The 17,855-nt window shown below is 34.8% G+C and overlaps 1 protein-coding gene across 3 annotated transcripts in view; it reads left to right on the plus strand.

The window, feature by feature from the left end:
• Positions 1-17,855, plus strand: part of USP15 (ubiquitin specific peptidase 15) — a 103,449-nt gene that overhangs the window by 41,526 nt on the left and 44,068 nt on the right. For 2 of the 3 annotated variants that reach the window (XM_079775915.1, XM_079775916.1), the window contains one exon: positions 6,700-6,844. In XM_079775915.1, the coding sequence (XP_079632041.1) occupies positions 6,700-6,844 (145 nt within the window). Of the gene's footprint in view, positions 1-6,699; positions 6,845-10,732; positions 10,833-17,855 lie in introns of those variants that run through there. The other variant, XM_079775917.1, reaches the window with a different exon arrangement.

The raw sequence follows: 17,855 nt of genomic DNA on the forward strand, positions 1-17,855 counted from the left end.
TAAATATTTAAACTACTTGTCCAGTTCATAAATGGCATCTGATTATCCCAAAGAATAAATTCAAAAAGACTAAAGCTGTGTGTGAAATAATCATTAAAATAATACCATTAATTGAATATATAGGTTTAATTAGTTTTCCCTTAAAATTCATATTTGGGTTATTTGACAAAATTTGTTTAACATGCATCTGAATTATAAATATATAAGAATAGCCAAAATAATTTGGAAAGAAAAAATCATGAGAAAGTATTAATTAAATATCACAACCTATTATAAAGATAAAAGAATTTGCACAGCATAGTGCTGACCCAGAAATATACCTACAGATCAACAGACTAGGTAAGACAGCCCAGAAACAGAACTTTATGTATAAACGAGTTTAATGTGATCGGAAAGGATTCTAGACGGATGGAGAATGGAGCAGGTTATCCAGGATATGTAGAGAAAATTGGATAGCTATTGAGAATTTTTCTTTAAAACTTTAAATTAATTACTTTTTGTTAGGTACATAAGAATTAAAAGGTAAATAAATGGAAAAATGACTTGTTACAAATGGCAAATTAAGGGTTAATATTCTTAATATATCACGTTCATAAGAGTATGTGAGAAATATTCTATTATGAAAATATGCAAATGATGTAGATGGGAAATAAAAATAAAAGGATTAAAATATACTAATATTTTAAATGTTCAAATTCACTACTAACTAGAAATATGTAAATTTAAAACCATAAGAATCTTCATCTACTTCCTCCTACCTCAATATCATTGGGAAAAATTAAATGATGAATATCTATTCTTATGAGGATTCTGTTTGAGTAATTGAACTATTAGTACAACTTTTCTAGAAAATAGTTTGTTGTATGTATTAAGAAGATTTAAAACATTCATTCCCTTCTTTCAGTATTCATAAAAATATGTGCACCATAGTCTAATAGCATTACATTGTAATGTAATAGTGAAATATCGAAGACACGATGAGTATCCAAAATGGCAGTATTTTATGTTCTTTTCTATTTTAAAATGTCTATCCAAAGGTAAAAGTAAAATGAAATATTGCCCTTTAATCTGGCTTATGTTTTGTTTTTTATTATTAAATTCATCAAAAATAATTTTTTCATAGGAGGTAAAATATTACTTGTGTTTCTGCAATTGCAGATGGCTCCCATATTTACTATAAAATAATTCAGTTCCAGGTGTAACATGTATTTATAGTTATTCTTTGGAGATATTTTTAACCTTGTATATAGGATGTATTAAACATGGGCTATATTTTTACTAGAGTCACTATGTTAGTATATGTGATCTGTTGTGTTTCTCTTTTTGTCTTATTTCCCTGTTATGGTAAAAATATGACAGTAAAATCTGATCTCAAACCTCTGACTGCAGAAAATAATGAGAGGAATTGGTGTGTTTTCTTATTTTTAAAACATGATTAACTAATGACTTTACTCCTATACTAGATTATATATTTAACTATTTATATTTATCTTTTTTGGGTAGTAAAGTAGTCCTTTCATATTAGGAAACTTTAAGCAAATAGCTACGGAGGTTATCACCCCGATTAGTAAAGCTTACCCTTCTTAGTAAAGAACAAAATTTAAACATTTATAATACAGAAAGGTTTTTTTTTTCATTCTTAAAAACTTTAATATGATCATAGTTATCTAAACAATTATTTTACATAAAATTTATTTCTTAATTTTCCAGTCAACTTGTGGAAATAAGTAGCAGCTTAAGACTTCAGATGGAAATAGCATCATTACCCATTTTATATAAAACTACAAGCCCAGTGCATGAAATTAGTGCACTTGTGGGGGTCCCTCAGCACAGCCTGCCCCCTTTCGCAGTCCCAGAGCCCTCAGGGGATGTCCAGCAGTCGGACATCCTTAGCGCTGCCGCAGAGGTAAGAGAGGCTCGCACTACCGCCACTGCGCTCACCAGCCATGAGCCCGGCTTGTGGGAGCGTACTGACCACCAGGGGGTAGCTCCTGCATTGAGCGTCTGCCCCCTGGTGTTCAGTGCACGTCATAACGACTGGTCGTTCCGCCATTTGGTCAATTTGCATATTAGCCTTTTATTATATAGGATGGGTAATGACCTTTTTGAATTATGTGCATTTTTGAAACTTGATATATGTGGAGATATTCTACAAGTATAAAGTATATATTAAAATCAGTAGTTATGACCACAGGTTTATATGAAGTTTATTACAAATTCAAGACTTGAATTAAACTATTACATTACTAAGTAGACCATTTTTATTTATCTTCAGGAATAAAAATATTAGTTATAAGGTAATACAAAGTAAATTTTGAATTATTTAAGTTTTTATTGAGGACTAATATTATGAAGAACCAGTAGCTGGAATATTATACTTTTTACCATATGTAGTTATTATCCCTGTTAGTCCATACAGCATTTGTTCTTGTCCTAATTATAATTTAAGTACATTTTTAATATGTACCAAATTTATTCTCTTTTTATTTCCTGCATTTTTCTCTCTCACTACATTTGTCTTGATACAATACTACCTTAAAATTTTTTTTTTATATATTTTATTGATTTTTTTTTTTTACAGAGAGGAAAGGAGAGGGATAGAGAGTTAGAAACATCGATGAGAGAGAAACATCGATCAGCTGCCTCTTGCACACCCCCTACTGGGGATGTGCCCGCAACCAAGATACATGCCCTTGACCAGAATCGAACCTGGGACCCTTGAGTCCGCAGGCAGATGCTCTATCCACTGAGCCAAACCGGTTTCGGCTAAAAATTTTGTTTAATGTATTTATTGTCTCAACTCTTGGCATTCCACCTCAGAATATATTTCTGTTTTTCTGTTAATACATTTAAAGCTCTTATTTGAAATGTAAATGACTCCCTGTAGAACATTAAACTAGGAAAAGGACCTGGGTTTTGGAGACTGCCAGAGCTAGCTAGCCATCTGGTTCTTAACAAGTTACTTGCTGAAAGCATCATTTCATTAACTGCAAAGTGAGCATAATTATAGATATGAGGATTAAATAATGTATAAAGTTTATAATGTCAAATGTAAGTACTAATTAAAAAGTCAGACTGAAATTTTTATAAAGAGACTAGAGGCCCAGTGCACGAAATTCGTGGGTTTCCCTCAACCCAGCCTGCACCCTCTCCAATCTGGGATCCCTCTCACAATCCAGGACTGCTGGCTTCCAACTGCTCGCCTGCCTGATTGCCCCTAACCGCTTTTGCCTGCCAGCCTGATCATCCCATAACCACTCCCCTGCCAGTCTGGGGACCTAACTGCTCCCCTGCCGGCCTGATTGCCCCTAACTGCCCTCCCCTGCCAGCCTAGTCAGCCTAACTGCCCTCCCCTGCTTGCCTGGTCACCCCTAACTGCCCTTCCTTGCCAGCCTGGTCCCCCCTACTGCCTTCCCCTGCAGGCCTTGTCTCCCAACTGCCCTCCACTGCTGGCCCGGTCACCCCTAACAGCCCTCCCCTGCTGGCCTGGTTGCCCCTAACTGCCCTCCCCTGCTGGCCTGGTTCCCCCCCCCCCCCAGCTGCTCTCCCCTGCAGGCCTTGTCCCTCCCAACTGCCCTCCCCTGCAGGCCTGATCCCCCCCCAACTGCCCTCCCCTGCTGGCCTGGCCCCCCCCAACTGCCCTCCCCTGCTGGCCTGGCCCCCCCCCCAACTGTCCTCCCATGCAGGCCTGCCCCCCCCAACTGCCCTCCCCTGCAGGCCTTGTCCCCCCCAACTGCCCTCCCCTGCTGGCCTGGTTGCCTCTACCTGCTTTCCCCTGCTGGCCTGGTGTTCCCCACAACTGCCCTCCCCTGCTGGCCTGATCACCCACAACTGCCTTCCCCTGCAGGCCATCTTGTGGCGGCCATCTTTTACCTCATGGGGGTGGCCATCCTGTGTGTTGGAGTGACGGTCAATTTGCATACTATTATTAGCCAGTATAAGGGCTCAATTTTACAAAAAAAATGTTACATTTTTAATGTATATTTAAGGTGATAGAATTATAGTACAGAATTAACCTAGTGGAGTACATAAATTCCCATTAAGATTACTGGCAGGCTTATTTATTTTTGTGAAGTAGCATAGCTTTATAGGATAAAGGACTAGTTTACTCTCTTTAGAAAAAAAAAAAGCAGAAATAGTCATGAGAAAATAGATTTCCATGTACTTTGTCAAAGCATTTAAAGAACTGCTGGTTTTAGTATTTCCCATTGCAAACTTTAATACTTGATTTAGAAAGCACATAAAATGTGGATTATAAGTGACCAATCATGATAGTTTTAAAGTATTTTTTAAGTTGATCAGTTTTGATTGTCATTGTGCATCTAGACTACCTCAATCTTTGGTAAAGCCTTACCCTGACACTTAAAATGTAGAAGTCCTTTAAGGATTCAGATTTTTAAAGACAAAATAGCCTAGCCTGAGGATTCAGATTTTAAAAGACAAGATAATCTGTCTTGCATGGCTCAATGGTTGAGCATCAACCTATGAACCAGGAGTCACAGTTCGATTCCCAGTATGGGGCTTGCAGGAGGCAGCTCATTAATGATTCTCTCTCATCATTGATATTTCTGTCTCTCTCTTTCCCTCTCCCTTCCCCTCTGAACTCAATAAAAATGTATTTTAAAACAAATTTTTAAATAAAGAGAAAATATAAATCAGAATTTCCAAATAAGTTTTTGTTCATTTCTCAGTAATTAGGAAAAACTATTCCAGCAAATCGCATCCTGTTGCCACAGAGAAGAATAGAGCTTCCAACATCCATTTGTGTTATGTGTAGGAGAGACAGACATATCTGAATATATACTTATGGAATAAGCATGTAAATATGCTTTTAGTCTTTTCGCTTGTGTGTGTGTGTGTGTGTGTGTGTGTGTGTGTGTGTGTGTGTGTGTGTGTAGGTGTAGGCATGAGCTTGCATTTGGGCATACCGTCCCTGTACATTTTAAGATTGCTTAAAATGTTATGTATTTATAGCCAGAATATATGAGTTTTTTAATGTGTAGAATGTGTGGAAAATATAGACCTTGCTTTTTTATATATATAGCACATAAAGAAAAAAAAGAGATTAAGTTTTTTTGTTGCATGTCTTCGAATTAGATTCAAGAATCTAGTCATCAGTCATTGAGTGAACCTATTTGAATTGCTTATAGGTGCCTTGTACTTTATTAGTGGGAATATAAAATATTAATTATAAGGCTACTGATCTGCAAAAAACAAAAGATGCTTGAATTCTATTTGTTTCATACTTTTTTTAAAGTTTAAAATAAGCATATAGCCACAAGGCTAGCAATTCTGAATTTGAATTGATCAAGGTTGTATTTCTTTTGGGCACTGCTGTTTTTGTTCAGTCTTGGGGTGGGTTGTTTTGTTGTTGTTTTTAGTCTGGGAGTTGGTCTTTTTGTTTGTGATGAAGGGGGGTGTTTTCTTAAAAATGCAAAAATATCAGGCTAGCATTGTGTATATAATTTTAGTTGATGTGGTTTTGTGTGTTTTACCTATTTAGCTTGTGTGTGTGTGTGTGTGTGTGTGTGTGTGTGTGTGTACTAAAGACTGTTAGAACAGGTTGTGGCAAAGTCCACTTAAACTGTTAAAATAATAAAGTGGAAGTATAGAAGCTACAATATAATGTATTTGAAATTATAAGTAAAAACTAATTTTTAAAAATATCAACAACAAATTGTAAGCCCATTGAAGTTGTCATGTTTATTTGTAGCAGTTTTTTAAAAAATTTACATTAATAAATTTTAAAAATTTGATTCTTGTTCAGGTTTGTACTAATGAACCTTTTTTAATGATTGAAAATATGCTTTTAAATTATGTCCAAAGTATCCATTATATTGAATACTTTGGATATAATTTATAAGGTAACCTATTACAAATTAAGGCAGAATCCATATTTTTCCAGAAAAACATTTATTACATATAAAAAGAAAGAGGCATTATTTAATTTATTTATTGACTTTTCTTAGTTCTTTCTAAAATTACCTTGATATTATCAAAGATTGATATCTTTTCAAGATTAGAATTTATTATGATAGTACAAATTATCCTGAGGTTATATTCATCTAGTTAAATAAACTGCATTATTCTAACAACCTAAAAGAAAGAAAAGCCAAATAATCCTGGAATGTACTTGCTTAGAATCATTTCATTTTTGCATTCCTGATCACCCCTGGCTTTTTTCACATTTGAATACCAGATTTTGCTGGTCTAGCCTAGAAACTATAAATGGAATTTTCAGTGCATTAGTACAGTGATGTCACACAGGCCTTCTAAATTCTGGTCTGATCTGTAACTAAGGTACAACCCCTTCATGTTTCTACTATTCTCTTACAGTAGCAGGATGTAAAAGGGACATAAATGAGATGATTTATTGCTGCGGGTGGTGTTTAAAATCTAAATGTTTTAAATTTGATGGATCAATGGAGGATGGAGCAAGCTGTGAAGCTGCTCCAGTTAATCAAGGGTAGAAAGATACAATGGTTTGTTTTTGTTTGTGTGATATAAGATGCAGTCATTTGTTGATTGGATGAGGAGTGTCTTAATTAAGGGAGTATTAAAAAGATCCTGAGTTAAGTGCTTTATAAAAAATTTTAATGACTGACCACCTAATTCAAATAAGTTGAAAGTACTCTGTTCATTATAACTATATTGTAATCATTACTGCATTGTGAAAAATATTTTTTTGTTTTCTTCCAGTGTGAAAAACTCAAATTATTGTCTCCCATCATATACTGCTTATAAGAACTATGATTATTCAGAACCTGGAAGAAACAATGAACAGCCAGGCCTCTGTGGCCTAAGTAACTTGGGAAATACGTGTTTCATGAACTCAGCTATTCAGGTAGGTATTTCCAAACAATGTGAAACTCATGTGTTTTATGAGAGTCGGTAATACAAGAGTAGATTTGGGTTTTGTATGTCAGAACATGAGTATTATATGTGTTTTGAGAATTTCTTTTTTCGTGGAATATTTACTCATACACATTTGACTCATTCATTCTAGTGCTGGTAATAGAATATCTTTATCATGTTCCTCAATTAGGTGGCATATAATTGATTACCACATAGTAGAAGATTAAATATCACTTCATGCAAAAATGTAATTCCAAACAGAAAACGTAGGCTCTCTGAGAAGAAAAGAAAGCTAGTGAGATCTCTACAATATTCAGTAGAAGCCTCTTGGTAGTTTGTTTTTGTTTTGACATGGATGGGAATGTTAGAGAATAAATATTTTATGGTCACCAATTTTCTAATTCTAAATAAAATTATTTTTAAATCTTTTTTTAACCTTAATGTGAAGTTAAGATTAAAAAAATGTTTTACGAACCTCCTTTTGTGTACATATTTTAGCACATCATTTTTCCTTAAAGATCTTTAATTTGGGGATATAAGAGATCACTGCTTTTTCCCCCTGTCTCTCCATGGAGCTTCCCTTTTTGTCCTACTCTTTCTATACCCTCTTCCAACTTAACTTGTTAAATATTTATGTCTTTGCTTGAATTTGAAGTAACAAGATCTATATATATATATATATATATTAATATCACTGTCACTGTGTATAAAATTAGAGCTGGTTATTTACTACCCCTTTTACAAATAAAAATTTTTTCAAGTCCCTGAAATAATGGCACATACTGTTTTTTATATTTAAATTTTAACCTTTTTTGCAAATTCTGAATTTTACTTTTAAATTTGCAATTTTCTATTCTCGATTCATATTTAATACTGAATCTCCTTTGCCTAGGAGGTAGCCCCCAAATATAAAGATTAAATACAGAATATGGCTTGATAAGGACATTATTGCATATCTTTTTTACTATCTGAAAAAAGCATAGGACTGTTCACCATCCAAAATTATAAATAAATCCTTTTGTAATTGTCTTTATAGCATTCTTGGAAAAATTAGATTTAAACTGTCATCACTCTGTAGATCAGGAGTTGGAGGAGTTGGCAATCTTTTAGAAATGTACAAGGGGTCATAATTGGTTAGTTTCTGATTTCTTGGTTTAGAGTTGAGCTACTCAGTGTCTGTTGCAGATACTATGACGATTAGTAAACTCTTCCGTTAAACCTTCTTTGATGAATAATATTTATTCACTTTAATGTGAATTACTTTATTCAAAATTGCTTTTCTAGTATGTTAGCACTAATGAACAATTTACATTTTTATTTTTCTGGTAGAGGAGAAATGAAACTCATTGAGAAGAGCAAGCACAAAGCACATTGTCCTTATCTTTACTTAGATAACAAACTACAGTGCATTAGTTTTGAGCATTCAGAGATAGGGATTGGGCAGACAAGTTGCAATTTTGTCTGTATATGTGTTGGACTACCCTACTGATCACTGAAAATTATCCTTAATACCATCTCTGAAAAATGTTTTATATAAACAGTCCAAGTTTGATATAGCTTGAGGTTTTTTTAAAAATATTCTAGTATAGAAAAACAACGTTGGTGCTCTTTTATAAGGATTAAGAAAATATTTTAACAGCATAGGCAATAAATATTTGGGTCTTTCAGAAGAAAGCAAGATTATTAATGCTGTGATTCATGGGAGGCTCTGGCTTGCATTCCTTTTAAGGCAATATTACATTCTAGTTTCCTGTGCCTTTGATGTAGTCCATTTACTGTTTGTCTCCATATGGTTAAATTAATTTCTCAAAAATGAGTATTAAAATTAAATCTTCGAATCAGCTATATTGAGCTAGGTTTGGCATTTGTTTAACTTTCTTGTGTATGTTTTAAGGTGTCAGAAACTTCATTTTATTAGTTTTTGCAACTGTTTAAAGCAATTTTATTACCAAAAAAATTGGTAGATGTAATGCTGACACTCCTTCTTAATATGTTTCACCTTCACATATTCTATTTCAACTGAGATGCAGTCATGAGGGTGAGGTTTGTTAGGGTGATAGTATGTTTATTTTCTGGTAATCATAAAGTATGAAAAATTTTTGATGTAAATTTCAATAAAGTATTTTAAGCAGTGGATATATTTCATGTCTGTATCTTGGTTGGTTGGAAACTGTATTTTCTCAAAAATAAAACTCTCCAAGAAAATTGTAGAGTACAAATACGAGTTATATTTTTGCTACTTTGGACTTTTAATCCAAATCCAGAATTAAAAAAACTAGTGCTTCAGTTTTATTTTTTAAAATCTTCTGTGATTTTCAATTGATTTAGATATAAGCTCTCAACCTAAAGTCACACTAATAGGGAATACAAAGTTGTAGCAGTAACTTTTTTCCTCTGTTTTATAAACACACGTGTAAGTTCTTAGGTCCACAGATGGAAATGATAAAAGATAACTAATAGAGTAGTTTTGGGTTGTTGTGGTTTTTTGTTTTTCAAATTTCCTTATAACTTCTGTGAAATAGAAGACAATTCATAAACATCAGGAAATATTATGAAATAACACTTATACTGATAATTTAAATTTTAATATAGTTTCTTATATTCAGTAATCCTAAAAATATGAGTGGGCATTTTATAGTATGTGATCATGATTTATGCCTTGAAATAGTGAAATCTTTTTGATCGCTCATGATTAAAGATTAAACAACACCAATCTGTGTGATTTAACGTTATTGTTACTCAATTTAATTATATTGGTGTTTAAGATTTTCTCTGATGTGATGGTATTTGTGAGCATTAAATTTTTCTGATGAGTCTAGACTGTCATATAGTTTTAATTTATTAAGTCAATTTTCATTTAATGTGAGATACTTTTGATCATAAATCCTGACCTTATGGAGATTATAATCTAGATATTGTGATTTTCAAACTTTTTTGCTGTTTAGCATAAAAAGATTGTAAATTATTACTGTGAAAAGTTTAATTGTATTGTCAGTATTTAAATAGATGTAGTGAAATTGCTTTAATTGGGTAAAGTGTCCAGAGTCCCATCTGCTTTCTTTTACTTAATGGCCCCAGAAGCATTCTTATGGGATACCAAGAACTGTTTAAAAACCATATTGTGGCCAGAAAGAAAATAAAAGAACACATCAAAAATTAATAATATAGGTTAGGAGCACACTATGAAGTTACACTGCCTGGATTAAACACATCTCTGCTACTTATTAGCTGTGTTATCCTATACAAGTAATTTCCAATACTCATTTTTTCTTATCAGATGAGGAAAATAATACCTGTATGTAGGAGTTTTGTGGGGATTAAGTGAGTTGATAAATATAAAGATCTTAGGACAGTGACTGGCACATCATAAAAGAATTAGGTACGTATTAGGTTGATATTATTTTGTCTGTTTTTAAATTCAAGGACTCAAGCAGAGTGACTCTGGAAAAACTCCAAATTCCATAGCTTGTATATTTGTTCTTTCCTACAAGTCTTATTCCACTTTGGCTGGACTTGGTGAATGAAGAAAGAATTGAATGTACTTTTATTTTTCACTGTATTATTATTCAACAATGGTATTTATCATCTCCCAAAGGGGTATAATAACATGGAACTATGTATGAATATTCAATCCACAGGGAACTCAAAATTCTTGAGTTCAGGTTATCCCTGTCCACAGCTTTCTAAGTAGTTATGATCATAGGCATATACTACCATGTCCTGGTGGTACAGCTAAGTTAACAAAATACTCTTCTAGTGCCTTAAATATATATTACTCCATTGAGAGAATGTCTAGTTTTTTTATTGGAGGTTATTTTAATTAGCATTAGTTGAGTAGATTCAGGAGCACTCCAACCTTGTCTTTTTCATTGTCAAGGCCTAGGAGGCTCATGATTGGCTTCCTGGAAGAAGCAACTCTTCAGATGGATTTGAAGCAGGGGAGTGATATGGTCTTTTCCACTGGAAAGCAGCATGGCGTAAGATGGTTGTTTTCAAACTTTTTTCTTGGAAATAGTAGGGCTCTTTAAATAGACTCTGGGAAGTCATTGAAAATTTTTATAGTAATCGAGGACCTGTCCATTATTCCTGTCATACAATGTAAAATCATTTGTGAATTCCAACCTTTTTAAGGTCACTTTTTTTCTGTGATCTCTTGGGTTGGGAAAAAAATTATTCAGTAAACTCAAAAGAATGTTTAATAGAAAGTTTAGGGTTGCGATTTTTTTTTTTTAAAGACTTAATTAAAGAGAATGAGCAATACTACCCAGAGATAACATTCTTTTAGGAAACTAGATTCTCATTATATTATAAAAACAGAGAGGAAAATCATTACTGAAGCTATTATTTCTATGTTCCTGTACTTCATAGCTTTGAATATGATTAAATATAATGCTATTCTACTCTCACCTTAGACATTCTTTTTCCTTTTATTGAAACACAAATTCTTGGAAGCCCAGTTTAACATGAAGCTTTCTAATTTTATTCAAATTAACCAAAGTTATAGTTAAATAAATGATGTGGTTTCCATCAAAAAATGGAACACTTAAACCCCAAGACATAAGAATTTTTAAAAATACTTAGGATTTTAAAGAAAATTACTTCTTATAAACTGAGAATGTGACTGACTAAAAATTCAAATAGTTCTTCCTAGGGCAAATTTTTATCTAATTCAGAAAATTAAACTCAATTATTTGAGTTCCTCCCATATTATGTGCCAAAAATTTTATGGCATGCTATCATCAAAAATATGTTAAATCATCTATCAAATGACAACTCCGTCAGGTGTTCTTTCCATTTTGATAAAAATAAAGATATGGAAACTCCCTTACTTGTATTAGATCCATTCACTTTCTCAACACAGATACCAGTGTTTTTACTTTTCTCATTGTTAAAACTAGGGTTTTTACTTTTCTCATTGTTAAAACTTTTCTCATTGAGAAGTATCCCTTTTAACACAGAAGGAGAAGTGGGAAAAGATACCTTGAATTCTCAGGAAAATTATTTTGGAGAAGAGTATATATAACAGTTCTCTAAGAATTTAGTTTTTATAACTGGGGGAGAAATGGTATCTAAAAGAATGCCTTGCACCTGTGTAACTTGGTTAATAATGATTTTTTTGTCATGATAAAATCCTTAACCTCAGATATAGGGTGGGGCAATCTTATTTTTCTGCTCTTCACATTCTTCCGAATTAATATATACAAGTTCCTTTAGGATTAATGCTTCTATTTCTGATAACTTAATTTGCTTAATGACTTAAATATTTTGTTTGTCCCTAGTTCTATAAAAGGAATATAGAATACAGGGAAATAGAGAGGTTATTTGAAGGAGTTGTAAATAAGAACATCTGGTTCTAATAAAGAATGGTTTTACATTACTCTGGCTATAAAAGATCAACACTAATTTAATATAAATATGCTCATTAGGATTACTTACAGAGATCACATCTTATAACAGCAGTTATAAATATGATTAGACTGAAGTATCTTCTGTTGATTTTAATAACTGTTTAAAGGATTTTTATTTGTAATTGAAAGGAAAATCTGTAATTTATAATGGTAACTACAAATATGCCCCCCTCCAAAAAACCAAAGTGAAAGAAAAAATGGTTCTGGATTTACTTTTATTACCTAAAAATCAAACAGTTTATTTTCTTGATGTCAAAATCTTTCTATATTTTTCTCCTTTATTAAAATGTATACTTATATCATTAACATTTTATGGTTAAACATTTCTAAAGTGTGTCAGGCTTATCCTCTAAATCACAAATTGTTATTGTTAGTGTCACTAGAAAGTATAACGTACTAATAGAGCCTTAAAAAGTAGTAAGCCAGGTTAAATCCCTATTAAGGGCTTGTTTTGTTGTCTTTAATGTATACATTTAAATTCCAGTCTGTTGAAGCCAAGCTGTATATGTTATCAAAAGGCCCTCACCTAGTAGATTTTTTTAAATCTTCAGATTATCTTCTTTCTATTTTAGTTTGTGAATATAAATACTTATGGTGATGCTCATTATCCATGACTAATTTTATTAGTATTGTTACTTTGCCAACAATGGATGCTTAGTGCAATATTATTTCAGTACTATACGTATGGAAATCAATTGCTCAGTGTTATCAATAATCTCTTTACATAAATTGTAAATTATACCAGGCAGGTCAGTGACTTGGTCACTGAAAATCATTGCTTTAATTGATAATAATATTAAAAATAAATTAGTAATTCTCATAAACTCATTAATATATTAACAGCCCAGTAACAAACCCACAGCCTCTGATAATAATAGTACCCTTCTTTGCATAGCGCAGGTTGTTTTCCATCATTGTCTCTTTCTTAATTTCTCTTCCCAGATGTGTTTGAGTAAGGTGTCCTTATTTTACTGGTAATGAAATTGAGGCAAGAGAAGTTTAAGTAACATGTTACCCACTTAGACAACTTAATAAATAAATTAAAACTGGGTTGTTATTGAGAATATTCTGAGATCGTCTATCTTCAAAATTATACTAATCAACTTAGAAGAAATCCCTTTAAAATGTTTTCTTTTGGTCAAATGTACATAACAAAAATTTACCATTTTAACCATTTTTAAATGTATAGTTTAGTGGGATTAAGTATAATAACATGTTGTGCAAACTTTTAAAACATTTTTAAGTTTATGCCAAATATATGGCCCCCATAATGCAAGATGCTTCCATAATTAATATTACTGTTGTATAAACAGTTTACCTAAGAATTATTATATACATCCTTATTCACTTGATGGTAAGAAGTTCAAAATAATTCAAGAACTTCTTTTAGAATTGTTATCATCCTAAGCTATGACCAAAGAATAGGTATGAGTTAGGCAGAGGAGAAGTGATGTTAGCTAGAGCTACAAACTGTGCAAAGACCCTAACATGGGCAAGTTTGAGGACAAAAAGGTGAGTAACCTATGGAATAATATTTGAAGGGGGGTGATATAAAATGAATTAGAAGAAGTAGACAAAAGCCAGGTCATATAAGGGGAATTTGAATTTTAATGTATTACAAAAGCATTGAAGGTTCCAGGTTATCATCATTTCATTTGGTTTATTGTAATTCTCTCCTAGCTGATTTCTCTGCTTATACCCATAATCCCTCTGGTCTGTCTTAAAAAGAGTAGCCAGAGTGATTCTTTCCAACCGAAGGCATTTCCTGTTACTCTTTGTCTATAACACTAAATGCCTTTTCATTTCGCTCAAGATAAAGTCCTTAAAAGAGACTATAAGCTATATTTAATCTGGCCCCCTGCTATCTTATTTTCTCCTACTTTTCTCTGTGTTCACTTTTCTCCATCTTCACTAGCCAAGAATGTTCTAGACTGAGTGTCTCTCAACTTTAAATTTCCTATACCTGGAATGCTTTTTCTCCAAATATTTATATCCTTGCTCTCTCACTTCCTTCAGGTCTCTATTATCAAATTCTTCCCCAATCATTCTGTGCAATAGTACTACCCTCCCTGCATTACATATATCAATCATGACCTATATCTATTTGGGTTTTTGTTTGTCTGCTTCCCCCCTACTTCGAATGCACACATGCTCTCCATGAACTCAGGGGCTTTGTTTTAGTCATTACTATTGCCCCATTATCTAGAACAGTGTCCCCATTATGTAGAAGGCACTCAAATTAATGAAAAGCGAAGGAAACCACAAGTGTGTCTCTAGTTTCTGAGTTATACATCAAAATGATAACCATTTAATGAAATTGGAGTGGTAGAAGAAGGGACAAAATTAGAAGAGTAGGTTTGTAGTGGGGAGAAGATAAGTTAATTTTAGGATTATGCAATTTGTGACACCCATGAAACATCCACATAGATCAGGGTGGGGAAACTTTTTTCTGCCAAGGGCTATTTGCGTATTTATACCATCATTCAAGGGCCATACAAAATTATCAACTTAAAAATTAGACTGCTATATTTGGTCAAACATTTAACTCACCGCTAATGTCTTGGCAGGGCCAGACCAAATGATTTCATGGGCCTTATACGACCATGGGCCAGATGTTCCTCACTCCTGACACAAATACATCCTAGGCAGATTAGTATCTATATATATAAAAGCCTAAGTGACCGTTCGACCGGTAGCTATGACATGCACTGACCACCAGGGGGCAGACACTCAGTGCACAGTCATGGAAACATGGAACAGACTTATGAATCTCAGAGGGGAGGGCAGGAAGAGATTAACCAAAGATCTTATATACATAGTAGAGGCCCGGTGCACGGATTCATGCACCAGTGGGGTCCCTCGGCCTGGTCCGCAGGGATCGGGTAGAAACTGGCAGTCCGACATCCCCTGAGTGGTCCCAGATTGCTAGAGGGCGCAGGCCAGGCCAGGGGACCCCACGAGTGCACAAATCCATGCACCGGGCCTCTAGTTCTAGTATAAAATACAGACTAAGGCCTAGGTTGGAAATAGAAATATGGCTGTTGTAGATTGTATTTAAAATCAGTGAAATGATTGCATCTAAATGAAGACATCTATTAAGAAGAGATCCCATAATTAAGTCTTACAAATACAACATTTGAATGGAGGAAAATACTGTTGCAGCAGGAAAAAAAAGAAACTATGGATGCAAGTAATTTCTAGATGCAAGTAGTTCCATTATCTAAAAATATGAGACCAAATCATTAGCTAAGGATGAAAGAGTAAATTTCTTGGCAGTATTGCAATCTCGTCTGAAGTTGGAGATCAATTTACAATTATATAAATTTGTTTACTTGAGATGTTCTCTAACAGTGTTCAGCTACATGGTCCATAAAATAGATGACTGAACTCACAAAATAAATAATTGGGTTTATCTAGGATTGGAGAGCGAAAGGGGCAAAGGAATAAAGAATAACTAAATTAGTTTTCTTGTTTTTATTAGGGTAATTCATTAACTAATTCAACAAACAGTTTTTGAGTCTCTACTATGTGTCAAGTATTATTCTAGACATTGTTGATACAGAGTTGAAAAAGTGCCTATCCTCAGGAATTTCATGGTATAGTGAATGAGGTAGACATATAAATAAATAAGATATGGTAGAACACATGATCAGCCAAAGAGAAGATGTGGAACCAAGGAGATGAGAGCCACTGGAAAATAAGTAAGACTTCACCAAGGAAGTGACATTTCAGTTGGGTCTTGATTTCATTTGGTAGAGAACATTATTCATTATGACTTATGTTTTGCAGGTGTACTCATGAAAATAGCAATTACCAGAGATAAACTATAACATAACGTAATGCTTTTTCTATCACAGAAATCCTTAATCAGAAATCTATTTTGCCATAGCAAAAAAGTGTTCAAACACCTAATAAACACATATTGGCACCTCCTGTGGGCTACATAGTGATGCTTTTTCATATATATATGCCAGCACTAAAAAGAGAAATACCTAAAATATTTTAAGCCATGACAATATCAATAGAACAAACATATAGCCTCCTAAAGTAATTACATCAATGATGATGTCTATTTGAATTTGAAGGATTTACTGGAAGACCCTCTTTTATAATCACCTCGTATATAATTAAAAATATGTCTATGGCCTTTATTTAGAGAGATTTTGCTAAAAATATAAACTGAATTATTGACACATACACACATGTATATTCATTATGTATACCACTATATGTATGAATATATATGTGTGTTTGTGATTTTATATATGAGATATTAGAAGTAATCCTATCTAATAGGGTAATATGCAAATTAACCATCACTCTGCAACAAAAATGGCCACTCCTATGGCCACAAAGATGGCAGCATCGGCTGGAGCCACGGAGCCGGCAGAGCGGGCGGGAGGCCGGCGGCGAAGGAAGCCAAGCCTCCTGCACACCCAGGCCGGCCGCTGAGGGAGACATGCAGGGAGTGCAGTCGGGAGACATGCAGGGAGTGCAGTCGGGAGACATGCAGGGAGTGCAGTCGGGAGACATGCGGGGAGTGAGCGAGGTTCCCTGTCTGAGGGTTCCAAATCTGCCATTGGTTCCTTTCACTGCTAATTCCCCTCCTTGCAGGTATCCTCCACGCAAAAGCCATTCTGTGCAAATATGTATGTCCTAATGGTGAATCCTAAACCGAATGAGTGTCACATCTGGGCAACCTAACGCCCGTTAGAAAAAGGACCTGAGAGGAGGGATTTAGGAATCACAAAGCCATCGCGACGTGCTCGGTCTCTGAAACTGCTGTCAAACACAGGCAGTCTGAGACCCTCCCAAACACCACCTGAGCTAAACCTGAGAACCAAGATATTTTCAAGGCTCAAAGTTGACATGGGTAAGGGAGCAGGGGAGCAAAGCAAGCAGAACAGCCAACTCAACCAAAGATGCAGGAGCCTAAGATAATGCATAGAAATGTCCTGGACACCGATGCTCTCCCGCAGACGTGGTGCCCACACCCAGCTGGGGGGAAGGGGTGTGTACGTGCAGAGTTTAAGGCCACCGGCTGGAGGGAAGCATGCCTAAGGACTTTTTGTCTCTGTCCCACAGTCGAGAAGCAGAGTCAGAATCAAGAAGCGAAGTCTTACATCAGTGTTGGGGTGTTTAAAAGTATCTAAAAATAGTAGTTCCATTGCGAGTCCACTGCCATGTTTGCCACGGATGGGAGGTGCACAGAGGACTTCCGGGGCAGCCCTATAACCTCAGGGGCGACAGCTGCTCTTGAGAGGGAGAGACTGCAGGACTTGGGGTGTTCAAAGAGCTAGCCCTACAAACCTTGGCCTGTCCAGAAGCTTGGTGCTGCTGGAAGTTGCTGGCCCTGCCTTCTCCAGCATGGTGGTGAAAGGCTGAGAGAGGAGAGGCAGATACGGTGGATCCAATGGTCCAAATCCTGTTGTCTCTGTTACCTAGCCTCTTGGCCCTCCAGGACAGCCTCAGTACCAGTGCAGAGGAGGCTTTGGAGAGGTTTGTGGTGAGGAGAATCCAGTGAAACCACTGTCAAGCGCCTTTCTATGGCTGGCAGGAAAACGCAGCAATGAGGGAAGAATAATGTCTCAA

The sequence above is a fragment of the Cnephaeus nilssonii genome (assembly GCF_951640355.1).
Source record: "Cnephaeus nilssonii genome assembly, chromosome: 6".
Classification (NCBI taxonomy): Eukaryota; Metazoa; Chordata; class Mammalia; order Chiroptera; family Vespertilionidae; genus Cnephaeus; species Cnephaeus nilssonii.